At 34.1% G+C, this 27415-nt stretch overlaps 4 protein-coding genes and 1 long non-coding RNA gene across 16 annotated transcripts in view; 3 read left to right on the top strand and 2 right to left on the bottom strand.

Annotated features, from left to right (window-relative positions):
* The first annotated feature begins 27 nt into the window (after positions 1-27).
* Positions 28-6597, top strand: LOC122403718 (peptide methionine sulfoxide reductase). 4 transcript variants are annotated; one of them, XM_043407429.1, is made up of 6 exons: positions 1199-1328; positions 2136-2330; positions 3009-3175; positions 3248-3368; positions 5273-5409; positions 5481-6597. In XM_043407429.1, exons 2-6 carry the CDS (start codon positions 2259-2261, stop codon positions 5716-5718), a joined length of 735 nt encoding a protein of 244 aa, XP_043263364.1. In that variant the 5' UTR covers positions 1199-1328; positions 2136-2258; the 3' UTR covers positions 5719-6597. The 4 variants fall into 4 exon arrangements, with proteins under 4 accessions (XP_043263363.1, XP_043263366.1, XP_043263364.1 ...); XM_043407430.1 differs by lacking the exon at positions 1199-1328 and adding an exon at positions 1637-2078; XM_043407428.1 differs by lacking the exons at positions 1199-1328; positions 2136-2330 and adding an exon at positions 28-385 and having other exon boundaries at positions 5481-6596.
* Positions 6598-8587: 1990 nt separating this feature from the next.
* Positions 8588-14132, top strand: LOC122403712. Its single transcript, XM_043407413.1, has 11 exons — positions 8588-9036; positions 9133-9283; positions 9359-9540; positions 9649-9827; positions 11590-11731; positions 11877-11915; positions 11997-12156; positions 12345-12724; positions 12848-13140; positions 13249-13356; positions 13521-14132. Exons 1-11 carry the CDS (start codon positions 8902-8904, stop codon positions 13528-13530), a joined length of 1779 nt encoding a protein of 592 aa, XP_043263348.1. The 5' UTR covers positions 8588-8901; the 3' UTR covers positions 13531-14132.
* A 1521-nt stretch (positions 14133-15653) lies between these two features.
* LOC122403726 lies at positions 15654-17400 on the bottom strand. Of its 2 annotated transcripts, none has more exons than XR_006259643.1 (4): positions 17297-17400; positions 16351-16464; positions 16094-16263; positions 15654-15701 (listed from the first exon to the last, which is right to left on the bottom strand). It is a non-coding gene; the product is annotated as an uncharacterized LOC122403726 (long non-coding RNA). The 2 variants fall into 2 exon arrangements; XR_006259642.1 differs by lacking the exon at positions 17297-17400 and adding an exon at positions 16569-16590.
* Positions 17401-18384: 984 nt separating this feature from the next.
* LOC122403725 lies at positions 18385-21911 on the top strand. The gene is made up of 3 exons (XM_043407440.1): positions 18385-18623; positions 18869-19036; positions 21456-21911. The coding sequence occupies exons 1-3, from the start codon at positions 18558-18560 to the stop codon at positions 21465-21467; spliced, it is 246 nt and encodes an 81-aa protein (XP_043263375.1). The 5' UTR covers positions 18385-18557; the 3' UTR covers positions 21468-21911.
* Positions 21912-23024: 1113 nt separating this feature from the next.
* LOC122403710 (tricalbin-3-like) overlaps positions 23025-27415 on the bottom strand; it is a 33904-nt gene continuing 29513 nt past the window's right edge. For all 8 annotated transcript variants that reach the window (XM_043407404.1, XM_043407410.1, XM_043407405.1 and 5 more), the window contains 4 exons: positions 24185-24404; positions 23907-24030; positions 23636-23850; positions 23025-23248 (listed from right to left, as the gene is read on the bottom strand). In XM_043407404.1, the coding sequence (XP_043263339.1) occupies positions 23094-23248; positions 23636-23850; positions 23907-24030; positions 24185-24404 (714 nt within the window). In that variant the 3' untranslated portion in view covers positions 23025-23093. The remainder of the gene's footprint in view (positions 23249-23635; positions 23851-23906; positions 24031-24184; positions 24405-27415) is intronic.

The following is a 27415-nucleotide window of genomic DNA, read 5'->3' as shown; positions in this document are numbered from 1 at the left end:
TTTTATCCCAAGTTCTCAAAAGTGTTTCAAAATTTCCCTGACATTTTCCCCTCGTTGAACGCAATAATAGTAATCATGTGATTGCGCCAGTTAAAGGTAGATTGATTTTCGAAGAAAGGTATCAAAAGTCAGTAAATTCGTTTTATCAATTGTCAATTCATCGGGAAAAAAGATTCTCTGTCGTTCGGGGCAAAATTTTTCGATGACAAAACCGATACAATACAGACACGACTGTGCGTTTTAAGTCGCTTCACGATGTCGACGAGTGGACGGATCTTCTTTCAGAACACTTGTAATTACGGTAATGTTCGTATCGAAGATGATCACGCCAAATTTAATCAACTTACTACGTCGAAGTTTAAGTGGAGTCGGATATCGCAATACGGTATGTAACCATTACTGTTCATTTTTCAACGACATACATTACATCAAGCAAAATGCCCGATTAGAATCCACTGCGATACAAGATCACTCTCGTTTCGAAACGAAATTATCAATATCGTCGGATACGATTAAAAGTATACAAGTTACACGCATTAAGTAATTGCTCGGCGTAAGCATCGAACAGGCAGGAAACGAAAAGATATGATAGTAACCTTCATGTCGAATGCGTGACACAAAAGCACCGCACATTTTGAACCAAGAGTGTCGAGCAATCGGGCTTAGTTCGCAGGAAACAACGATTACATCAGTCGATCCAGCAATTGTTATCTATCTGGTTGAACGGACACACGTGGTATCAAATTTCTGATGCAACTTACAGAGAATTTATCGGGCTCAGATTGATAATCGATACAATGAAGCTCGACATTTATTGGCGGGCATTTAGACAGGGGAGAGGTTAATATCGATATCCTCGATCTCGTTAAATTCGCGAATAAAAAGGTTACTAGGAACGTGTAAATATATGTACTAACGTGATCTGGACACGTTTACCGTTAGTGGATGATCCTCCACCGTGCCGTAAAGCACGTTTCCCGTTGTCGGACGAGCCACGATTGGCGCGGTGAAAGGTGTAAATGGAAATATATACCAACTGGATAAATTAAATTAAAGTTTCGAACGCGTGAGTTTAAAAGGTTGAAGACGATGCACACGGCGGAGGGGGTAGTGGAGTTGTGCGGCGCGGAGTGGGGGAAGAGAGAGAGGAGAGGGGGGGGGACAGAGTAGATAAAAAGTAGCGCTGGCGGAGCACGCGGTAGTTCCTCGTGTCGCTTCTATCTCGACGAAGGTATCTTCCGTTTTTCAAGTGAATTTTGTTTCTCTACGTACTTACTCTCTTTTTGTCATCTCCTCTCGATCTCGCTACTCTTTTCTTGTAAATCGAGGTAAAGAATTTTTTAAGCATAATTAAAATTCTTAGTACGTACGGGTGAGATTTACATTGTAGAACATGTTGGCCAACATGCTAATTCATTACGATTACTCGTGGGTCATCTGTTCGAAAAATTTTTAGCCGAATTGAATAAAATAGAAACGTAGGAAATTGATGTTCGTGGCAACGCGTCGTCTTTTATGCATAATGGACCGTATAACTGAATCGTCTTGATCGTTTGAATCTTTTAAAATTATAATAGATTTAATAAGAATCGATGTTAGAACTGAAAGTGCAATGATAAAAGGTACTCGAAACTATTTGGCTTTTGATTGGACTAACGTTTTGGTCTGGAACAAAGCATACAGTTTTCGTAAATTTTATCTTTCGAGAACGGCGAGAAGTAATGAAATACTTTGTTTATATAGATTCTTAAACAATATCAAATATCAGGTATGTATAATAATGCTCGACGAACGCGTTAAAATGTAGCGTAAGGATCTAGGTAGGCATTCATTGTTCAAGTACATCGAAGTTGACGAACAGCATTTTAAATACCGCAAGATTGACAGTCTACGTTTCCTTTTGGGCACTCCTTTCCATTATGCTTTTCAATCCAACAGAGAAAATATAAAGAATACAAGAGGGAATAAAATTTTCCGAATTTTTTAAACCGACATTATAAAAAAGTTGAAATTAAATCTCCGAACGAAATTTAGTAAGAGGATTTTTGAACAGTCGTTTAAAAGTAGCAACGATCAAGGTAATCAAGTTATATGGTTCACCCTGTATATGTATTTGGTCGTGTTTTTTTTTGTAGGCGTATCGGACCTGTACCTTAACCATACCGGGTGTCCTAAAAAGACCGGAATTTCTGAAAGCTATGAAGACAGTGAACAATGTTAAGATAATCCTTTATTGCCAAACGAAAAATCTTTAAAAAATGTTAGATTCTGTCGGTGCCAAAATGCTTAAAGTTGTTTCGTGCGTTATAATACTTTTGATCGTGAAAGAGGTAAACATCGTTCATTTTGAAAATTTGTAAAATTTCCGTTTAAGATAAACATTGGGCGAAGCATAGAAATTTTATAGAAAATTTTACTTATGTTGCACGCCTGTTCGTTATTTTGTTGAACTATTACTATAATGATTTAAATGCCACGCGATCAATTTATTCATCGTTTCATGCTGAAAAGAATAAAATAATTGCGTGCAATTGAAAGAAAATGTTCTATAATTTATGCAACGAAATTAAAATAATTACGTGTTTATATTTTTGACAATAATCGTTCTCATCAAACACGAGTTCATAAATTTTTAGTTACGAGCATTACGAGAACTATAGCCGGAACGTAAAGTTGTTGTTTTGAAAAATTTCTTCGGCGTTGTTAAATAAGATCAATCCATTTGGTGAGCTAACAAGACGCGATGCCAAATTTTATTTTTGTCAACATCGGGGCACGGTGATTGTCCCGCAGAAATCTTCAACGACGGAAACTTTTATTCCTTGTCAACTTAAACGTAACCGTTATTTAATAGGTTTCGCGCGAATCACGTAGAACGTATAAGCTCGTGCTTGCGTTTCACGCGTTAATTTTATTAACTGGTTTATTAGATTTTAACGCATGGTTTGTAACGGCTTCTGTAATGATTAAATTTTTCTTTTTGTGTTGCGATTGAAACGGTTCATTAGTCGAATAAAATGCCTGGACAACTGGAAGAGATCAAAGCGAGGCGTGCAACTTTTGGAATGGGTTGCTTTTGGGCAGGCGATTGCCTCTTCGGCGTATTGCCGGGTGTCATCAAAACCTGCGTAGGTTATGCAGGTGGACAAACAGAATCGCCAACCTACAGGAATATGTACGTCTCGATTGTATTTTATTTCATTTACACTATATCATTCCATTAAATAACTCGTTCTTCTTATCGCAGCGGTGACCATACGGAAGTCGTTGACATCGAGTACAATCCTGATGTAATATCGTACGTGCAGTTACTTGCACTTTTTTGGCAGAATCATGAATACGGTCTCACCACGAAGATCAAGAGACAGGTAAATCAATCGACACATCGATACTGTTGGAGATAGTTTAGGTTGGCAACGTTTTATTATATTCCGTTGGCACCGCGTATGATGCCCCCGCGCGGGTTACCCTCTCAGTGATGGGCATCGTGGGAATTTTGGTCATGCGCGTGGGATTCCTTTCTGCGCATGCGTAAGCTGACGTCACAGCTACCTGTCGTCCGCTACCATAGATGTATCTTTAGCGCAAAAAGAGGTGCATGTTTCGTACAAAATTGAACTTTCTACTTCAAATGCTCGCCAATCGCACAAAAATTAACTTATCGAAGGTCCCCTACGTATTTCTCTAGCTATACTCATGTAGATTAAGAGGAAATTTTTTGTTTTTGTCTCTTTCCCTGTAACTTCCTTAAATTTCCCTAAATTCTAGTTAAGTGTATACGGCAGTGATCATACGCTCCAGTGCGCATGACCAAAACTCCCTTCCGGTTTGATATGTTTTCTAAAACGTACTATGCATTTATTAATCCAAATATATAATTGTAAGTTACATATTAAATATACAGGGTGTCTCAGCCGATATTGACATCTTGATTTCCTCGATATTGTGGGACGTAGCGAGAAATGTTTCAAAAGGGAACTTAAATGGTCTCTCTTGGGCATACTCTTATGTTATTAATTTTTTCGTAGGTGGACGCATCAAGGCTATATGAAGATCAATTTTATTTTTTTCAAATGGAATGAGGTACTTTTGTATGCATCAAACGATACAGATTCTTTATAAAAAAGTATCGATCTCTGTACGTCGAAAAGCAAGTAGTTCAGGAGATATTTCAATTTAAATGATTCTATAATTCGTACTGACATTAGCGTTTATTTACAGGTACGGTTCAATATAACGACCATTTGTGTTGCAGCATTTTTTAAATCGATGGAGGACTGGCCTACGTTATTTTACCACATTCATTGATAATACGCTGCTTCGTGTCAGTCACTGTAGTTGAAACTTTCGCGTAAACAAATTGAAGAACGATTTCCATAATCGTTCTCAAATGTTTACATTTCAACCCAACCAACGTTAATTAATCATTTCTGTTAGACATTGGTATAAACAAAGCTCATGTCTTACTACGGCAGAAATGATGCCTTTGTATTTAAATTGAAATATCTTCTAAACTAGTTGCTTTCGACGTACACAGATCAATGCATTTTTATAAAGAATGTCTAGCTGCATCGTTCGATGCATAAAAAAGTACCTCGTTCCATTTAAAAAAACAAAGTTGGCCTTCGTATCAAGAATATTCCCAATTCTACACTATTCAAGTTCTCTATGAAACATTTTTTGCTATGTACCACAATACAGAAGAAATCAAGATATCAAAATCGGCTGAGACACCCCGTATAATAAATGTTAAAACGCATCACGCTTAGAGTTAAAAGTTAATGCCCAACAGACACTATTTCTTATGTTTCATCTTACGGTGACTAAATTTACACAACTCTAACGCAAGACAGAAAAAATCTGAAATGCATTTTCCTGTGTCAGGAAAAGTAGTAAATATGAAATTGATATTATCAAATATTAATAGTTAATATCCTTTAGACTAGATTTGTTCACATTTTTGGTGGGTCGTAGAACAACCTTCAGGAATTAATGAGCGCCGGAGAAGCATTAACATACTGTAAAAAGATTAGCGTTGTGAAATTCTCGAGGCTGACTCGACCAGCATGGAAATTAAAGCCGCGTTTCGGTTGTTGAACTCGATAGACTCGAGGCAAACTAAGCATGTCAAGGTCACCGAAACGCTTTCATGCTGTTCCCGTTTGGTTCCCCGATGTAACGTTATTTTTGATATTCCAAAATTTATCGACATCCATCTGAATTTATTATGTCGTGAATTACCAAAAAAATACATTATTCAAAATTTTTTCAGTACATGTCGCTGATTTTGTATCACGACGAGGAACAGAAATTACTAGCTGAAAAGTCACGCGAGCGTCAGCAACGGAAACGTACAGATCTGGTCCTCACGGAAATTCGAAGATTCGAAAAATTTTATCCCGCTGAAGAGTAAGCTTTACCTTTATCTTGTAAACCGAAGATAGACATTTGTTATTTAATTTATTATTCGTTTTTCTCAGCTATCACCAGAAATATCGGCTTAGAAATCATCCGTGGTTGATCGAAACTACTGGTCTCGTCAGCGACGAGGTCCTCCGAAATTCTCCGTTGGCCGCTAAACTGAACGGTTATATAGCTGGCGCTGGTACATTCGAACAATTCGAGAAAGACTTGCCAAATCTTGGCTTGAGCGAGAAAGCGGTGCAGTATTTGCAAAAATATCTGCTCGAGAATCAAGGAAACGGTTTATATTGCTAGCTAATTTTAAGCGTATAATATTTCCGAATAACATGCGCGTGACTCATATCGAAACAGTCTATTTCTTCGCGAGAAGAAGTTTTAAGGTTTGATGTAAGGCTTGTTTGCGTTGTTCCAATTTCCTATGCGCCTGTCTCTTAGGAAAACGTGATTGAAATCATCTGTTTGGAATTTAAACGATGCAAACAAGTATTTAGCATGATTTTAGAGAACAATTTACGGGACAGGTATCCTTTATTAGTATTACATTCTCTCGTTTCCTATAATTGTTATTATAGCGCGTAAGTCTCGTCACGTATTCATTATGCTATCCTTTATACGAACGAAGGAATCATAAGATTATTTGTTTACACACAATCAAATAGTACACCGGTGTCTTACTTTTTGAAAACCGATCAAAGCTTGCAGTAAGAATGTTAGATAGGCTGTGAAAAAAATAATCTTTAATTACCGTGTACGTTCTATAAGTTTAATAAGTTTATCACGATGCTCTTTATCGCGTAAAACAAATAGACGTGAAGGGATATAATTAGAGTAATGCAGACATTTCTTTTAAACAGTTTAAGCTGTCCTTTTACGGCAACATAGTATAATTAATATGAATTTACAATTATCAATAAAAGTGTTATTGTGCAATATTTATTGTTAATAATCTCATTGGCCATGAGTATTGAAAGATGTATATAATTTTAGGACAATTGCGTTGTTAAAAACGCACGCGCGTATGCACATTAACGGCCCCCGGGTACACACATTTCTAAATGTGCTTGAACTTATCCGTTTTATGTATCTTTTATACTTTATTTATGTGTAACTGGCTTGCATTAGGAAAATGAAAATTATATATATTATAACTGTCTATGAAATTTACTAAAATACGAAAAGAATAAAATAATAACGTATACTAGTTTTATAGTCTCACTCATCCTCTTTCCTATCAGAACAGTTACAATATACAAACAAATATAACTGTTACGACTGTCGAAATTTTTCTCTGACCATTGTTTCTTTTATCCTCCAGAATAGTTTTTTTACAAAAAATAATTCCTGCAAAATTGCAAAAATTGCAGGTAAATTGGATCATGGGAAAGTTTGACTCATAGTCCTTGAAGTTTTGCATGTAAAAGATCGTTTACATGGCAGATAACAATAATTTTTGTATATCATTTGTTTATGTAATTTTACGCGTAAAACATCAAGGCCTACAAGGCATGTTTCGTATTATGAATTGTTTGCTAATGTATTTTAGAATCCTTCCGAGAGTGAAATTAAATATTATTCATTCAGATCAGTAAGTTGCAGTTTGTTTGTTCTTGTTATCTTTATTGTTGATTTGAATATTTGTGGCGTCGTTTCCCATGATCCCCGCCAGAGGGGTCGCGTTCTCACAAGCGCTCGAGTGACCCCTCGGTTATATATTCTCGAACGATTTTCTAATATCTCAGTCGTCTAAGACAGGCTCTGCTAGAAAGCCTAAATAAATGAGTCTACTAGCTCTGTGTGTGTACCCCCCTTTTCCCTTTTGTGCCCTATGATTTTCACGAGTTCCTACCCTCAGCAAAGCAGCGCCCCCCCACATATTGATAACTTAATTCTCTATGGAAGATAAAAAATATATTTTAATCGTAGTTTTTATATGTAACTCTATTAATAAATTTAACAAAGTTCTGGTACGAGTGGCGTTCTCGTGTACAAGTACTTTCATTCGTCTTATTTTTAACGATTATTGACAAGCTACCACACGTTTCTGTTGCACGCAGTTAAATGCGCAGTTAAAAGAGCATGCGTCGGAAACGAATATAGTGTCAGCAGTATTGCTAATCTTTCAAACGAAACAGTATGCGTCGTCTATATAACTAATTCAATGTTTACAAACTTGTGGGAAATTTAGAATATTAGAATGAAGTGGAGCGATAACCTTTTATAAATTTTACAGTTACGCGATTGTTTAAAAATTACAGTGCAATTATGTATAAAGGTTATGTAACAATTACAATTATCATTGTCGTTCACTGTTCATCTGTTTTAGGATTGACAAATTGTAGTGTGAGTATGGAATCTTAAAGAAACGAATTTTTAAATTTTGCAGGTTATATCTTTCTTGTTTCACATACTGATACTTCATCTGTTTACATAGTTTGAAATAATACAGGGTGTCCGGCCATCTCTGGGCAAAAATTTTAATGAGAGATTCTAGAGACCAAAATAATACGAAAATCAACAATATCAATTTGTTGATCGAGGCTTCGTTAAAAAGTTATTAAAATTCACGAAAAAATTATTTTCGGTTACGTGGGGAAATTGCAATTATTTCTGGTCAATAGACATACCTTCGAGATTCTAACCATTTTCGAGAAAAAAATTAGAGTGGGTGGACAAATTTTTCGACAAAATTACAAAATTTTTAATCGTTCTGGAAAAATTATTTTCGGTTGCAGGGGCCAATTACAATCATTTTTGGTCAATAGACATAACCTCGAATTCCTAACCATTTTCGAGGAAAAAATTCAGTACCGGGAATATACTGTGTGGCCAGAAATGTTTTTAAAGTTTTTTACAGTTTCTTAACTGAAAAATTTTAATGGGAGATTCTAGGAGCCAAAATAAGACGAAAATCAAGAATACCAATTTGTTAATGGAGGCTTCGTTAAAAAGTTATTACCGTTTAAAGTTCCGCCTGTAGATCGGCAATCTGCGAACAACTGCGCATGCGTGATAGTGGTTCTCACTCGCAAGACTCGCAACTTTAAACGTTAATAACTTCTTAACGAAGCCTCAATTAAAAAATTACTATTTTTGATTTTCGTCTTATTTTGGCCTTTAGAATCTCACATTAAAATTTTCCCCAGGTGTGGCCGAACACCCTGTATAAGAGTTTAAAATGTTCCAATTTGCAAGAATGTTACATGGATTTATTGAACTTTAACCGTTTGAGTGCCACGTGTCTTTGCTGTTTTCCCATCCAAAAGTGCCAAGCGGCGCGATAGCGCTTGTCTTATTCCCTCTCCAAGAATGCCAAGGAGCGCTATTGCGCTGTTTTCAGATTTATACAGTAGCTGTAATTGTTTCAATTCATTGTTGTTCTGCCATCTTTCTGAGCGTAAGTACAGATTTATCAGCGTCTGGGTTGCGTCATATAATATAAGAATATAATTTAAATATTTTATTGCATATATAAAAGGTATGTACAGTAAAATTTTCACTATTAAAATATTCACTATTACTATTTTCACTACGGTTTCGCAGCCTAGAGCGCTGGCACTGTTCGAGAGACAGAGGAGAAGCGCAAAATCGCTCCGTGGCACTCAAACGGTTAAAGTATTATATCGTAGGATTTAACAAAGAGAATTATATTTGGAACAAATCTACAAATATTAAATTCAAATCTCCTACAACGTGTTTTTTTATTTACAGTATTTTTGTACCAGCAATAAGTGCGAGCCTTCATCAAAATCTGATTTAAGTAAAACTAATCAAAGCATAAGATATTGTACAAAGGAAGATATTCCAAATGATGTGGATTTTCGATTAATAGAAACTAAATATGAAATTTTTGAGCTGTCTGGTAAGTAATAATTAAATGCATAATTGTCTTTCAAATAATAATATATGCGAATTGTAAATAAATCATTTTTGGCAGCTGGCTTGGAAATCAGTTTTGCGCCACCAAGAAGAACATGCAAGTACAGCGTTACTTTATTAGCGAACGAATCAATTAACGAAACAATGTGTACGACCTACAACTTCAAAAATTCACTTCACAGTAACGTGCACACACCTACGACTACCTTATGTTTTATTTCAAATAAGAATGAGTCTCAGGTAACTTTTTCTTTCTTCTAAATCTGTTCAGTTCTGATAAACTGTATAGTATTAATATTTCTCTATGATTTGACATGTTTTATATATATATTTTTTTTTGTATCATAGAGCAATACTTCAATGACTTTTCCATATGTATTTACAGCATGCTATGCTATTCAATTTCGATATGATCAAAATAAATGCTTCAGAGTTAATCAGTTCTTAAAAGCGCGTTACAAACGTACAGAAATTACACTACCAGAATTAAAATGTTCATATCTCACTGTACATAACACTACAAAGGGGTAAGTTACAATCGACCATCGAAACATCAATTTTGTAAAGCAATATAGAAATACATGATAAAAATTAGTATTAAGAAAAATTGAATAGTTTTTGTAATATACATATACTACAAAGTAATTTTAATTTATTAGATGTACAAATGAATAATCCAATTTTTTCAGCCGCATTCAATGTTTATTTTAATAGAAAGTAAATTGAATTGTTCAAAGTATTCGCTGTTACTTTCTATAACTTTAAGCCATCTTTCAGGCAGCTGATGAATCCCATCTCGGAAAAATTTTACGTTTTTGGACCCGATAAAGTCGTCGAGCCATTTTCGGATCTCATCCACTGATTGAAAGTGCATATCGGATAAGGGGTGTTGCATCTACCGGAACAGGTGATAATCAGATGGAGCAATGTCTGGTGAATACGCTGGATGCTGCAAGACGTCCCAGCCAAGACTCATTATGGTGTCTTTTGTACGGGAAGCAATATGTGGCCTGGCGTTGTCATGCAACAATTGCACTGGACGTTCTCCTTTGCCAGTATACGGACGTTTTCGTTCCAATGCTTGACGCAAACAGATTAATTGACGTTGGTAGCAGTCCGCAGTAACTGTTTCACCCGGTTCCAACAACTCATAATAAACCATGACCTTGATATTCCACCAAATGCAGAGATGAAGCTTTTTTCCGAAGCGATTGGGTTTTGCAACCGATGTTGATGCTTTGCCGGGATTCACCCTTGACTTTCTGCGTTTCGGATTGTCATAGAGTATCCACTTCTCATCGCCCGTAACGATTTTCCACAAGAAAGACTTTCGACGCTGCTTATTGAGAAGAGAAAGACACGCTGCCACTCGTTGATTTTTGTTAATTGCAGTGAGTTCATGTGGAACCCATTTTCCTTCTGAATGGATCTTTCTTATCTCACAAAGGCGTTTGGAAATCGTTTGCTGGGTTACCCCTAACTGTTCTGCAAGTTCTTTTTGCGTTTGTGCCGCATTCTCAGCGAGCAGTTATTCCAAATCATCGTTGTCGCACTTCCGAGGACCTCCAGAGCGTTGTTTGTCGATTAGACTCAAATCACCGCTTTTAAACCGCTTTAACCAAAATGTACACACATCATACGATACAACACCTTCACCGAGAAAAGAACAAATCGATTCTCATGCTCTTGCAGCATTTTTCCCTTGTTGGAATTCGTAAAGAATGCAGTGTCGAATATGCACCTTCTCTGTTGCCATTTTCGACTCTATTGAATTGAATACTTTTGAAGGTTATGTTGGGCCTTTCGCTAAACTATCTTTTCTTTTAACTAGCTATACAAGGTGTTCGACCACCCTTGGGAAAAATTTTAATGGGAGATTCCAGAGGTCAAAATAAGACGAAAATTAAGAATAGTAATTTTTTAATTGAGGCTTCGTTAAAAAGTTATTAACGTTTAAAGTTAAAGTGTGCAGCGCGCGCGGTTCCCGTCTCACAGGCGCAACTTTAAACGTTAATAACTTTTTAACGAAGCCTCCATCAACAAATTGGTATTCTTGATTTTCGTTTTATTTTGGCCTCTAGAATCCCCCATTAAAATTTTTCCCAGAGTTGGCCGAGCACCCTATATGTCAACACTATATGACCCCAAAAGAGCGGGAAAATCTATCGATTTTAAACTTGATTTTATAACTGCTTAATTTGGATTATTCATTTGTACACCAAATATTTAAAATTCGTTCACAGTAATTGATCACACAAATTAATGTGCTATTATATTTAAATCCTACAGTACAAAATACCACTTTGAAGTTGACATTTCATTACCAATAATTTTTAACGCGACATTGGAATTTGGATCATTCTATTATTATAATGGAAATAAATATTGCATTACGAAGAATAAACAACTAAACTACACTTTTAATGTTTTGGTAATACTTTAATGCTACAAATTTTATCATCTATGTATTATATCTTTACAAAGCATTATAAAACATTCGTTCTAAATATATGAAATTTTATGCGTACAAGGTAACGATTACACCTTGATAATGTAATCTTTTATATTATTTTCAGGATTATGCAAAAAATGAATACGATTCTAGCATGAGCTTGGTAAGTTTGATGCATTTGTTATTTTTCAATGGCATCGTAACATAATAACTAATATTTAAACAATACATGTTTCTTCGTTAGTTCAGAAATGGGAAATACGAGAAAACTGAAAAATTCGAAATTGAAGTTTCAGAGCAGTCGAATTATTGTTTTAAAATACGTTTGAATGACGTAAGATGTGAAGAATATACTCTCTGGAACCCCTTTATAGATAAATACAAACCATGCCAGTGGGTTAAAGGTATCGATCATCAATTTTCTTATAATCGTGTAAAAATGAACATCGAGTTTAAAATTATTTAATAATTTCTTTTCGATGTTTCTCAAGAAACCAATTACAAGTTTCAAATTTGTGTGGGTATTCGACTAAAATATAGTTGCATAAAATACAGTAAGTTACATGCAATGACTGAAAGTTACTTTTTACAGAATGTCATTATATATCTAATGAAGTTGGTATTTCCGAGCCTTACGTAACCACAAATTCCTATTTGTACTGGTCCATTGGTATTATCACATTAATTATGTTCGCTGTACTTGGAATTTTGTATCTCTTGTACACTGTACACACTTGTATACAGGAAAAGAGATTCTGCGTAAATGTTGGTAAAAGTAACATCATAAAGATAAATCAGAAGCAATCTAATCGATTTAATATATGCGCCTTAAAGAATATCAAGCAAACATCGTGTGAAAGCATTCACGCCACAAACACAGACATTGTGCTGTTATATCCTAAAAGCTCTGAATCTTTTATGGCGTTGATGAAAGATTTTCGAGAAATGCTTCAGAGACTTTGCCATTGTCATGTGAGTTGCTGAAAATTTACATAAATATTAGCAATTTAACAAAGTTAAAGCTGCTTTTGTCTTGGAGAGTGCAACGATAATATTTTATATTCTACGCGTTGTTTGACGTTCCACATTTTATAGGTACACGATTGGTACGATGGAACAGAGTGGAACTACGTGGCTGAGATCGGTGGTTCCGATTGGTTCGCCGAAATGCTCGATAAGGGATATCGTGTTATTTGGATAGATATCCCAGCAATGCGATCTCTAATTACACGAACACCCAAAACCGATTTTATCGTAAAGGATTCTAAACAATATGATTCCATAGAAATTGGCGATTTTCGTGACACAGTATTCCTGACAATATTTAATTTAGCCAAACGTAATGTTGAACATTCACCGCTGGGGCAGCGTAAACATTTTATCGTAAGGTCAGTATAAATATACTTTGTAGAAATCATCAGATTTTTAATAAATTGTGACCGTTATATTCTTATATCGAAGTGCAAACATTATCGCTGTATTGTGTTATGTTTTAGGTTAAAAGGATTTGAAAGATTTAAAAATGAAGATGATCCGTTTGTTGATTTATCTATGCATACGCGATACCTCATACCTCAAGATTTAAACTCATTGTGTTCAGATTTGTAAGTTACTATTAGTACGGAACGAATTTTTCATGTTCTCTTACTATACATTTATGGTAATATGATGCACACCCATTGTATTATCGTGTTTGTATTTTTATGATGGACCGTTGGTCTCTTTATCAAGCATATAGATGTATTAAAAATTTATATTTATATTTTAGATCAACATAGGAATTAAGTAAGAATGTACTGTCCGTGAGTGAAGAAGAGGATATCACAAAACAGCACTTGAATTCACTGATTGACATTCGTGGGAATTTTGGTCATGCGCACTGGAGCGCATGATCACTGCCGTATACACTTAACTAGAATTTAAATCCGTTGGATCCGTTGGATCCCAGTAAGGAACAAAATTTAAGCATTTGAAGTAGAAAGTTCAATTTTTTACGAAACATGGGAATTCCCAACATTCACCTTTTCTTGCGCATGGCAGAAAGCTAACGCATGCGCAGAAAGGGATCCCACGAGGGAAAGTTCTAGTGCGCATGTCCAAAATTCCCACGAATGTCCACCGCTGCTTGGATCATTCATTAACAAATGTCTTCAGCGACGTCTATTGAAGAATCAGATAGAGCGAAGGATTAACATTGTTATTCCTTAGTATTAAACGAATGTAAAATTGATTTTGGAAACATCATGTCGAAATCCTTAAGAAACTGTCCAACGAGAGATCGATTTACAATTGGCATTTGTTGTTAAGATGGATATCGTTACAAAATATACATTTCATGTGTGTTTTAAAATATGAAGATAAAATTGTTCAGAATATGTTACTCGACAATTTAATATATTTTTAAGATTTCAAGATATTTGAAAAGTGTAAGACATTCCTTACGTTTTTATTAATAAAAAATTAAAATAACAGTATTTATTTTTATGCCTTTTTATTTACATTCTCCTCTACGTTATTCTCATTTTACAGATACTATAATCATAGCACATATTTTCCTTTTTATTTTAATTCCCTACCTTTCCTATTAATTCCTCAATTTTTTAAATTCTAAAGTATCATGAGCCCTTGAAACCACTCCAAATATTATTCGAATCTAATTAAGTTCTTCAACCATTTCTCTATACATTGTTTCATGTAATTAATTAGTTATAAACGATTGCTGGAATACTTGTCCCGATATTGCGCTGAAAAGTGCCGAAAAATGGTGTCGCCATCTAATATCAGGGATTCGAACTGCCAAAAACGTGCCAGGATCGCAGAATGTTAGAGGACGTATCCCCCCACTCCTGCTGTGGCGACAGGTGCGTTTTTTGTTGTGAGGTTGTGCTCTACGTTACCGATTAAAGGGTTGCTATTATTACCCATGTAATGGCGAAACTCGCTTTTGGGAATGCAATTACGGAATAAGAGATTTTGGCCTTATACGAGCAGATTTTGGGTCGGATGAGGGATGAGGGCTCATTCGAAAGAGGAAGGTCCAATGCAGCGCGCGCTGGTCAGTATGGGAATCGCATAATTCTTCTAATAACCCAAAAAGACCTTGATTCTGTGGCTGTATTTTGTCAATTTTGTCCCCCGACTTTCGACGTTCATATTAATAAATGTGAACGCAATCTCGTTCGATCATGACCAGGGCGCGCTGCATTGGACCTTCCTCTTTCGAGTGAGACCTCACCCGGCCCAAAATCTGCTCATATAAGGGCAAAATCTTTTATTCCGTAAACCCATATTTCGGGCCAAATTGTGTCAGTATTTAGTGCGCTGATTGCCCGTGTCAACCCCCTTATATGTCGTCATCTAATATTAGGGATTCGAACTGGTAAAATAGTGCCAGGATCACAGAATACTAAAGGAGGTATGCGGAGTACAGGTTCCCCTACTCATGGTACTCCTAATACGTTGTAGCTTGAGCATCGGAGATATCAATGTGGGAAACACGACGGTAGCGCCACTACGAACAACCCTAGCCACAGCCAACTCTAGTACTAGCCGTGCTGAAGGTAAAATGGCAACACCGCGGGAGTCCGGCTTCGATATACCTAGCCCAACCTACCGTAACAGCCACCCAGCCTCCCACTACCCACCGGCCTCTGGGCTACATAGGCTCCATCTACCGGCCTTCCGGTCTCCCGCCTATCTTTCAAATGTTTCAAATATTAATGTACCGAAGTTCATTAAATGCGAGCAACGGAGCAATAATCCAGGTGTTTCATTTATTTATATTAACTCTACAGATCCTGATTTTGGTATGTAGCACACTTATTTAATATAATCTATAGCATTTTTGGACATTCTGTTTTATATACATTTTTTTTATAAATTTCACATATTCATTAATAATGCCACGGCGTTGCTGTGTTCCCAATTGCAAGGGAAATTATGATAGTACCTTAAAAGATAATAATTACAATTCTATATTTTTATTCCCCAAAGATGAGGAATTGCGGGAGAAATGGAGGGTTGCTATTCCTCGTAAGAATTGGACACCATCAAAATATTCTGCCGTCTGTAGTTTGCATTTTGCAGAAACTGATATTGAAAGGTATCACGGTGTTCTATCGCCCAATGGTGTACTGGAGAATGTTTTGTTGAGATATCCAAGGCTTATAAGGTATGTAGTACCCTCCATTTTACAACCGAAAAATTAGAAAAACGATTTGGAAATTATAGACTTTTATCTGGTTGTAATTAACATGTGTCATATAACGAAATAATTCATGCAGAAAAAAAAATTAGATTAAAACATACATTTACAAAATCGGCAAATTCGTTTTCTTTTACTGAAATCAAAAATAAATTTCGAATTTGTGATGACAATAATAACGATCTTCATGATCTTCCCACTGATGTGACTTGTTTCTCAGGAATCTTCGATACCGAATACTTGTCCGATTGTGTTGTAGATGATTCCATTAAAATTTATATTTCTGGTTATGGGTCCCATTCTGTTGCTAAAAAATTAAATTGCAATATATGTCGTTTATTAGTTGTGGAGGATAAAGGTAAAACTGTAGGCGATCTATATTTTGATCACTTACAAAGAGGGGGCCTTTCTGTCCCCACTGAAGAAGCGATAGCCTCATTTATTCATATGTATGCAATAATGGAAGCCATAATAAATGATGGCAATTTAGAATCTCAATTTTTGCAATCTGGAAATCATAAACATATTTTATGTAAATTAACATATATTAGCATTCAATCAGACATACATTATTTAGCATTTTCAGGTACATGCGTTTGTGGTCGAGCTTACCAAAGTATTTGGTTTAAATTATTATCAATTTTTTCAAATATTTTATTAAACGATTATGTGAAAACTGTAAATAATAGTCAGTTGGAAACACGTACAGACATCGCTTCTAAAAATCGTAAATTAAAAACTTTTAATAGGAACTAGATTTTCAATGATTTTTTTTAATTTCATCTTTCTTAAAACATTAATTTTTATATATATTTAACTTATTCCTTTCAATATGTTTTAATACATTAATAGAGTTTTATTTACTTGCTTAGTATATTTTTATTATGAATACTATTTCGCAAGATTCAAAGTTTTATTAGTTGTATTTCAAGAGAATTTCAAAGTATGTTTTGATATGTTTTGTTATTAATATTATTCAAAATTATTTATTATTATTTCAAAATGTAATACTTTATTTCTTTAAGAATACAAAAGTTATGTTTTTGTTATGTTCTATTTAAAAATATTAATTTTATTTTAGAAAATGGGATGATATGGCTATTGGCGAACCACCCATTATAATAAAAAAAAAAAGGTAACGCGCCATGGTAAATACCCCTAGGGTGGTGAGGAAATATTTCACAATTATCATACTGTCCTCTAACACGATTTTATAATTAACTCCATAATTGTTCCATTCAATAGCTAATTATGCTAACCTCTTTTCGACGGGCACTTAACCTGTTTGGCTTCGTACCAATAATTTTGCCTATTTCAGGTCTCTATTAACTTATACATACCTTTATAAATTTTTAAATCCTTCAGTTTGGTTCAAAGATGGTTTTAACTTGTTTCACACTTCTATTTTCTTGAAATCTCTGTAAATATTTCAAATATAATGCATCACAACACCAAACTATTCCGACAGTCCACAAAATATATACCACATTTATAAATATTAATATACTTCTGTATTACTTCTACTTACTATAGTTATGATATTCATATATTCCTTATACATAATTAATAAAAAATACTGTATATTAGTATAATTTTATATCGCAAAATAACGTTGATTATAATCCTGAACACAAAACTCCACTATTGAAAATAGGACTCCCGATTCGCACATGAGCGGTGTTGCCACGTTCCATAGCACGGCTAGTACTAAAGTCGGCTGTGCCCTAGCATAGCCTGTAGCCGTGGTAAACTAGAAAATATGTACGACTCTTTTGAAGATATGGAGAAGTCTGAGTTTATTCTTGTATCTGTTAAACAAACTCCTAGCCGTTTCTTAGCGATAAAACAAAAACATTGACGTAATCATCTTCCAATTCTACGCGCTCGCTGCAATCAACGCGATCGAAGCGCCGACGCGACGGTGGCGCCATTACGAACAACCCTAGTGGAAATCCCCAAAGGCACTTTTTAGCGCAATATTGAAATAATTATCGCTTCCATTAATCGTTTATAACTAATTAATTACATAAAAAAATGAGTAGGAAAATAATTAAAGAAGTTAATTAGATATTAATTAGGTTCGAATAATATTTAGAGTAGTTACAAAGGATTATAGAAATTAAGAAATTAATGGAGGAGGAGTATTTAAATAAAAAGCATGGAAAATAAGAACTATGATTTTGATATTCTATTAATATAAATATAAGGAATGTTTTACGTATTTCTAACTCTATTAAATAAAAACATGCCTCGAAATCTTGATAGCACGTTTTCTAAATAGATTGAATTTCTGAATAATATTTTGCATAGTTTTATTCTAAAACATTCGTTGTATACGTTTTTAACGTGTTTTAATAGGTCTAGTCATAATGATATCCAGTACAGTCATGTGATTTTGGTTACATGTTTTCCTTTTAATTGCGCGCAATATGCATGTAGTGATGTATGCATTTAACAGATGTTTATGTACGGTCATATTTATTGATTGAAGACTGACACCAGTTGGAACGTTCATCGTGCATATGCGTTTTTTATTAAAACAATTGTCATAATATCAATAATCGATATAGTTAGCCATAGTAAAACTATACTGCAATTACTATGGGAAATTTTTGTACATCTTGTTGCAAAGAGTCAGCGTCGTACGAGGACGTAACACCAGATGTGGTAAGGTTAAGGCATCGATAACAATCAACACGAATATGAATCTATGATTTTTCAGTTAATATTAACCTTGTTAATGTAATTGTTCGATCTCGTTTCTGTTTTCTTCTTTTTAACATTTACATTCAACGTTGTTACAAAATTACATGCTACCGTGCAAATTAATTTTCATTGACTTCAATATGTATCCCTCTTGTGTTGTGGTTAATGAAATTTACAATCATTGAAGAAAATGTTTGTACGTTTAGGAAGTTAGGAGAAGGAAACAAATAGAAGCTGTGGATAGGAGGCTTGCTGAGCAAGAGAGTCGAGGTATTAAAAATATAGACGCTGTTAGAAGGCAACAAATGTTAGATCAACAGCATGACAAACGCATGGAAGAAGCTAGTAGTATAAATGTGCAACCTACGTTGAAGGTAAGAAGACTGTATCGTTTGACTGTACTTAGCAGTTGTTTATTACTATTAAAAATTATTGGAACATTCCTAGCAAACGGCCCGTTCAACGATCGGGGTGAGTTATACGTCAATCGATTCGTCTAATTCAGTACATTATTGATATGCATTTCATTATCTGCGGAAATTCATTACTTTTTTATAAAACTTGTAAAGTTACATTAACAAAGTAAGGTTAAGTACATTTTTTGGCAGGTGCACAGGTAGAAACAAGTGACTATCGTTGCTATGTTCATATTACAAATTATAAATGATTGATCTAATTTGATAATGCTACATTGTCAAATGGGGATTTGTAGAACGTGTATGCATAAAAATCATTCTTTTACGCATAGACTTTGCACGAGTCGGTCAGGTATACAGTATACGCCGCAACAATTAACCCTCCCCCCCATATAACCCAGACCTACTCAGACAGTACTTATACGTAGACAGTACATGCAGCAACAGTAAGCAATGTTTCCACACCCCTCTGACAGTGTTTATGGGTAGACGATGTAATAAATTACTATTGTATGCAGTGCGTTGGTTTAACTTTTTTTTATTGTTAAATTTCATTATCGTCTAAGTCTGGTATATTTTGATTTTCTACCGAATCAAATGAAATTTCTGAAATTTCTTTTAATAACTGATTAAATAAATCATTCTTTCCTTGCTTGGAAGATTTATAAAATATGTAATGGCTTAAGTACCCAATGAAATTATCATTTTTGCTGAAAATAGAAAATATTTATGGTATTGCTACTAACCGACAATATTCACGCAAAAGTTGTTTACTATGCCTCCACGTAGTTTCTATTGTATTCGTATAAGCGCCTGTTTCTGGGTGTTTAAAATGTAAACTATGGTTTACGGTGAGATGTGTATACCCGTCTTCTTCCAAAATATTGTAGGCTTTCCAACAATCTGAGATAATTGTAGTTCCAGGCAACACCCACTGTTTAATTATTGAAAGAAGGGATCCTGTGTCCCTACTTTCAATAAGGACCAGGAATATTTTCCCACTTTCCCTTTCTATTCCTCCGAAAACCCACTGTCTTTCCACACGATGATCTCTATGATATTTTCTTCTGCCAAATTTAGACTCTTCATTTTTTACCTTTTTTGCATTTGTTTATTTTGATTCCTGAATGGGAGTCAGAGGGTCAGGGGGATCAAAGGGTAATATTTAACCCTTTGCGGTCGTATGTCTACTCTCAGCCACCAAAGCCTTTTTACCGTTCTGGTCGTATGTCTGCTCTCAGCCACCACAGCAAGGAACTATACGAATCGTATACTGTATGCATTCATGTATCAGTTTACACTTTTCCTATACGAACTTCAATGCCTAAAGGACCTATTCACGAACCAATATGGTGCTCCATCAATTGGAGATAACGTAATCTAATGTACACAAAAGTTGTAACTCAGCGCTCGCCATGCAAGACGCAGTGGCGAGTCAGTTGTCTTTTGAACGTAGTGAAATCGACAACGTTCGACGATACCTTGTAGAATTCCAAAGAATATTTTATAAATTGTATTTAACAGTAGTTACACATTCTCTCTTCATAAAATATTCCAAAATAATTCCCCAAAATGCGATACATGCACTCGAAAACCTGGCCTGCATGTTGGAAAGTGTTTTGAAAAATATCACACGAAGGAGAATTATAAAACATAATTTTTATACAAAAACATATCACAAGATGAGTGTATTGAATAAAGATATATCTAAAGTTCACAAAAGAATTACTAAATCTTGTTTATACATCGTAAACTTGCGTGTTATGTATCCCTGCTCTATCGATGGAAATTAATTCCGACCAGTACGATACCCATCTCCAAATTTAATCAGACCGCAAAGGGTTAAGGGCCCACAGGGTCACAACAGTGCTTCTTACGCTCAAATATGCTCAAACGTGGTAGTCTAGAATAAGGTGCACCATTATTGACTTTTGATCCCCCGTATCTTGGAAACTGTTCAATTTACGAGCTTGGGCCCATTGGAACTTTTCATCAAGACGTAATGAACTACATCGTATCAAAAGTTCAGCTAATTTAAACGGGGGGCCATTTTCCATAAGATCTGTGCGGGGTGGTTTCATTCAATAAATGTTTAACAAATTAGCATTTGACTACTTGGCATTTTGAACACAGTAACGACAGTCACTTGTTTCCACCTGTGAACCTGTCAAAATATACTTAATCTTACTTTTTTACTGTAATATTGCGACAAGTTTATAAAAAAATAACGAATTTCCGCAGATAATAAAATGCATATCAATAATGTACTGAATTAAACGAATCGAACGACGTATAACTCACTCCGATCGTTGAACGGGCCGTTTCCTAGGAATATACAAAAATTATTTAATAACGATAAAATTTCATTTTATTTCAGTGGCAAGTTTAACGGAAGAACAGCTGAAGGTAACTACGCTACCTTTGAATTATATTTTACGGAGCAAACACATAATATAAGCAAAGATCGTTAATCAATTATAAATAACACACAAGAATATATATATATTGAACGATATCATCGTAATAAAGTTATAGGTTTGTATTTTGTGAAATTTAAATATTCGAAGGAAATGTTTAAATTATATACACATGTTTTCACGCGGCATTTTCTATAGTACTTTGACTACTTCTATTAAATATGAATATTTTATATGGCATACGAATAAGAAAAAGAGTGCCGGCAGTGTAATTGCACAAGCCCTGGCCATACGTATAAAACGTTAAAAATTAGTACGTATGAATGATTTTTGCCTATTTGTTACTATTATTTTTGTTCCACACTATATTATTACTATTGTAAACAGAGATATATTTTCGTTATATACGTGGTTATTCACACAAATTTATAATGTATACTGTAATTTATTAATTAAAGCTTTAAATTTATATGTAATACCAGTATTGATTTAATATTGTTTAAAAAATATATGAGATTCACGTTTCAATTTGTTACTATATAGCATATCATTATTAAAATATGTATTTAGATATTTATATCACGTTTCAACAATAAAACAAAGGTCGAAAATAATTTTTTCATAAATTTGATTATAATAATATCATAAAAGATAAACATGTTGACTACCGCACGAGTTTTTGTAACAAGTCCTTTGATACCATACTTATCATATATGTATCCAATTTAAAATTTTTTAAATAAAAATCTTTGACCAAGTTAATAGATTTCTTCAAACTTCATAATATATCAGATAAAAATCAATGTAATATTCTCGTTTCATATACAGATGATAGTGAACGAGAAATGTGTGTTCAAATTAATACACGCGGCGCCCTAAACTCGCGTAGGTGTGTAGCCAATTAGATACACAAAATGATTAACGCGTTAGTAGACTTGATTTGTACTTATTTTTTACAATATATATATTTAAAATAATGTAAGCTGTGTATTGTTAATCGATTATATATCATATGATGTAAATTTGTAAGATATGTAGAATTCAAAAAGTATACAATTGTCACTTTATGAATATAATTATATAATGAAATCGTTACAAGATGTATCGTGAATTATAATAAATATTTTAATGTATTTAATGGTTTGTAGTACATTATACGCATTAACAATAAATAGTTGATATTTTGTTACATGTTAAATGCAGAACTCATGTTATTCCTTTATTTTGCAAATATCGATAAATTATTTTTATTAGATGTTCCATTTAAATTATAATTTAAATGATGACAAATGAATAGCATTCGTGTTTGTAGCTTCACGTACAAATCGTTTTATAATGACAATATATTTTCTTATACACATTTTATGGTACAAAATATAAGTATTACAATTCCTCGTTGTGAAATAACGTTAAGATGTTTATATATATGTATATATTTACATGTAATAAAATATTTGAAGTTTGAAATGAACATGTAACAATTTTAACTAGATTATAGTTTTAAGAAATTTTTAATTTGTACAATGCTGTATTTGGCGAATTATAATACGTAATAAGTATATGAAAAATTCATTGAAAATATACAATTTTAAACTATCTTATATCTTTCCTATCCTGTGCACTGACCAAGATCGGAATAACTTTTTTGTGGATTTGGTTTTAAGTTCTCTTCCATGAGCAATTTGTACTTCTAATGATGCTCCATTATTCAATGCTAACCATGTATGAATTTCATCGGTTGCCGCGGAAACACCTAAAGAGAGCACATCTTAGAAATATAATTATCGTCCTTCCACGAGAAGAAGCCACAGCGTCTTCACATCCCCACTCCCGTTGAAGTCCGCTGACTCACTGGCATTGGTCGAAAACGTTGCCAAAGTTCCGTGACAGCCAATCAGCGGACTGCAGCAACACTTGCTGCTGATTGGCTATCACCGTACTACCTGTGAGAAATGTAAACACGCTGTGCCTTCTTCTCGCGGAAGGACGATACATATACACGTAATATGTAATTGTTAAAGCCACTGCAAAGTATGCATAATTTATTCCAGGGTTAATACTTTCTACGAGTATGCCGACAAACTCATAATACCTTTTTTTAAAAAACACAAGATAAAGAAATAATGAAATTTAAAAATACCTAATAATTCGTGAAGTGTGATGCGCCGACTAGCCAATAATTCTTTACTAGCACTTCTGATTTCGAATATCAATAAAGATTGTCTTGGAACATTGTCGCCCTCTATGTGAAAGTCTATGCTGAACTGAGGATTAGGCATCGCAGGCAAAAGTCGAGATTTCGCTAATGTTTTACCACCGTTGATCGAGGACGCGATCTTATCGGGACTGGTACATCTATCAAATAACGGGTATCAAAATGTATTAACTTATGGATTGTTATTGTAACTCACGTTTGAAGCTTAATTCTGCAATATAATTGAGCGATATGCGCGACGTGAAGACCTTGAGCTTGAAGAACTTTGCCTTCTATTCCAGAATATTTTTCTCTGGTACCGTTCACCACTTTTTTTAGTTCTAGTAAAATAAAAATATTATTTAATAATGATAAATGTCCTATGTAAATATTAGAGAATGAGAAATTCAATAATTAATGATGTCTTTGGCTTTTTGCAGAGTTAAGTTGAAATGCAAAATATTCAAACATTATTAATAATATAAATATACTAACCATTTGGTCTCAGTCTTAAACGTGGACTGGGCTGTCTTATTCTACCAAACATATCAGGTTGTGATACGGCATGAGCTAAACCAGATTCTTGTAGGAGCTCCGTAGCATCAGCTTCTCCTCCGCCTCTGGGTTCTAAACTTAACGTTATACCTTTCCCTTCGTTTTTCTCTTCAATATTTACCTCTGAACGGAATCTACGAAGTTTTAGTCCCCTCTTTACCTAAAGTCATTCATAATAGTAATTTGTTAGTAACAATATAATAACACGTTTGGTTAATGTACAGATTGTTCGGCCACCCCTGGGAAACATTTTAATGGGGGATTCTAGAGACCAAAATAAGACGAAAATCAAGAATACAAATTTCTTGATTAAGACTTCGTTAAAAAGTTATAGAAACATTTCTGGCCACACAGTATATTTTAAGTAAAGAATTTTTTTCTTGAATGTGCGTAGGATTTCGGGGGTATGTGTATTCATAAAAAATAATTGTAATTAACCCCCGCAACTGAAAATAATTTTTTTTAAACGATTTGAAATTTTTTAATTTTGTCGAAAAAAGGGGACTAGATTTTTCTTAAAAATTCGTTTTTCATTTTTAATATATTTGTTTTACGTCCTACGAAAATTTCGTTTAGTACTTTTTCGTAGGTATCTATGAGCTCTACTTCCATACTAAATTTCATTGAGATACGTTCACTATTGTAGAAGTTATGGACGTTTGAAGATTGGGCCATTTTGATGAGGTTTTTCTCTCCTCACTGTATTAAGGAACAACTTTTCGAATATTCTTGGAATTTCTACATATTCTCCACTAAAATATGCGTTGTTTGCCTTTTGAAACATTAAAATCCTCCAATCCGTTCAAAAGTTATGATATTTTAAACGTTTGTATGCAAGGTAACATTTTAATGGGGGATTCTAGAGGCAAAAATAAGACGAAATTTTTTCTCAAAAATGCGCAGAATTTCGGGGGTATGTCTATTCACCAAAAATTATTGTAATTGACCGCCGCAACCGAAAATAATTTTTGCAAAACAATTTGAAATTTTTTTTTTCGTCGTAAAATTTCACATCTCGAATTTTTTTCTAGAAAGTGGGTAGGATTTCGGAAGTATGTGTAATGATAAAAAATGATTGTAATTGACCCCCGCAACCGAAAATAATTTTTTCAGAACGATTTGAAATTTTTCAATTTCGCCAAAAAAGGCGACTAGATTTTTCTTAAAAATTCGTTTTTCGTTATTAATAAATTTCCTTTACGTCCTACGGAAATTTTGTTTAGTACTTTTTCGTAGGTATTTATGAGCTCTACTTCCATACTAAATTTCATTGAGATACGTTCACTATTGTAGAAGTTATGGACGCTTGAAGATTAGGCCATTTTGATGAGGTTTTTCTCTCTTCACTGTATTAAGGAACAACGTTTCGAATATTCTTGGAATTTCTACATATTCTCCACTAAAATATGCGTTGTTTGCCTTTTGAAACATTAAAATCCCCCAATCTGTCCTGAAGTTATGATATTTTAAACGTTTGCATGCAAGGTAACATTTTAATGGGGGATTCTAGAGGCAAAAATAAGACGAAATTTTTTCTCAAAAATGCGCAGAATTTTGGGGGTACGTCTATTCACCAAAAATTATTGTAATTGACCGCCGCAACCGAAAATAATTTTTCCAGAACGATTTGAAATTTTTTTTTTTTCGTCGTAAAATTTCATATCTCGAATTTTTTTCTAGAAAGTGGGTAGGATTTCGGAAGTATGTGTAATGATAAAAAATGATTGTAATTGAGCCCCGCAACCGAAAATAATTTTTTCAGAACGATTTGAAATTTTTCTATTTCGCCAAAAAAGGCGACTAGATTTTTCTTAAAAATTCGTTTTTCGTTATTAATAAATTTCCTTTACGTCCTACGGAAATTTCGTTTAGTACTTTTTCGTAGGTATTTATGAGCTCTACTTCCATACTAAATTTCATTGAGATACGTTCACTATTGTAGAAGTTATGGACGCTTGAAGATTAGGCCATTTTGATGAGGTTTTTCTCTCTTCACTGTATTAAGGAACAACGTTTCGAATATTCTTGGAATTTCTACATATTCTCCACTAAAATATGCGTTGTTTGCCTTTTGAAACATTAAAATCCCCCAATCTGTCCTGAAGTTATGATATTTTAAACGTTTGCATGCAAGGTAACATTTTAATGGGGGATTCTAGAGGCAAAAATAAGACGAAATTTTTTCTCAAAAATGCGCAGAATTTTGGGGGTACGTCTATTCACCAAAAATTATTGTAATTGACCGCCGCAACCGAAAATAATTTTTCCAGAACGATTTGAAATTTTTTTTTTTTCGTCGTAAAATTTCATATCTCGAATTTTTTTCTAGAAAGTGGGTAGGATTTCGGAAGTATGTGTAATGATAAAAAATGATTGTAATTGAGCCCCGCAACCGAAAATAATTTTTTCAGAACGATTTGAAATTTTTCTATTTCGCCAAAAAAGGCGACTAGATTTTTCTTAAAAATTCGTTTTTCGTTATTAATAAATTTCCTTTACGTCCTACGGAAATTTCGTTTAGTACTTTTTCGTAGGTATCTATGAGCTCTACTTCCATACTAAATTTCATTGAGATACGTTCACTATTGTAGAAGTTATGGACGTTTGAAGATTGGGCCATTTTGATGAGGTTTTTCTCTCCTCACTGTATTAAGGAACAACTTTTCGAATATTCTTGGAATTTCTACATATTCTCCACTAAAATATGCGTTGTTTGCCTTTTGAAACATTAAAATCCTCCAATCCGTTCAAAAGTTATGATATTTTAAACGTTTGTATGCAAGGTAACATTTTAATGGGGGATTCTAGAGGCAAAAATAAGACGAAATTTTTTCTCAAAAATGCGCAGAATTTCGGGGGTACGTCTATTCACCAAAAATTATTGTAATTGACCGCCGCAACCGAAAATAATTTTTGCAAAACAATTTGAAATTTTTTTTTTCGTCGTAAAATTTCACATCTCGAATTTTTTTCTAGAAAGTGGGTAGGATTTCGGAAGTATGTGTAATGATAAAAAATGATTGTAATTGACCCCCGCAACCGAAAATAATTTTTCCAGAACGATTTGAAATTTTTGAATTTAATCGTTAATAACTTTTTAACGAAGCCTCCATCAACAAATTGTTATTCTTGATTTTCGTCTTATTTTGGCCATTAAAATTTTTCCTAGGT

Source organism: Colletes gigas, unplaced genomic scaffold, assembly GCF_013123115.1.
Source record: "Colletes gigas isolate AHSC1104 unplaced genomic scaffold, ASM1312311v1 Colletes_gigas_Sc00071, whole genome shotgun sequence".
Classification (NCBI taxonomy): Eukaryota; Metazoa; Arthropoda; class Insecta; order Hymenoptera; family Colletidae; genus Colletes; species Colletes gigas.
The sequence above is the reverse complement of the archived record's forward strand: the minus strand, read 5'-3'. Positions and strand labels throughout refer to the sequence as shown.

Excerpts from the sequence above, each read along its gene's own strand:
- LOC122403718 (XM_043407428.1), top strand. The coding sequence starts at position 305 with ATGTTCGTATCGAAGATGATCACGCCAAATTTAATCAACTTACTACGT. Across the intron at positions 3,176-3,247 it reads TCGCCAACCTACAGGAATAT|CGGTGACCATACGGAAGTCG; the intron begins GTACGTCTCGAT and ends TTCTTATCGCAG. Across the intron at positions 3,369-5,272 it reads CCACGAAGATCAAGAGACAG|TACATGTCGCTGATTTTGTA; the intron begins GTAAATCAATCG and ends AAATTTTTTCAG.
- LOC122403712 (XM_043407413.1), top strand. The coding sequence starts at position 8,902 with ATGTACAGTAAAATTTTCACTATTAAAATATTCACTATTACTATTTTC. Across the intron at positions 9,828-11,589 it reads GTACATAACACTACAAAGGG|TACAAAATACCACTTTGAAG; the intron begins GTAAGTTACAAT and ends TAAATCCTACAG. Across the intron at positions 11,732-11,876 it reads ACTACACTTTTAATGTTTTG|GATTATGCAAAAAATGAATA; the intron begins GTAATACTTTAA and ends TATTATTTTCAG.
- LOC122403725 (XM_043407440.1), top strand. The coding sequence starts at position 18,558 with ATGGGAAATTTTTGTACATCTTGTTGCAAAGAGTCAGCGTCGTACGAG. Across the intron at positions 18,624-18,868 it reads AGGACGTAACACCAGATGTG|GAAGTTAGGAGAAGGAAACA; the intron begins GTAAGGTTAAGG and ends TTGTACGTTTAG.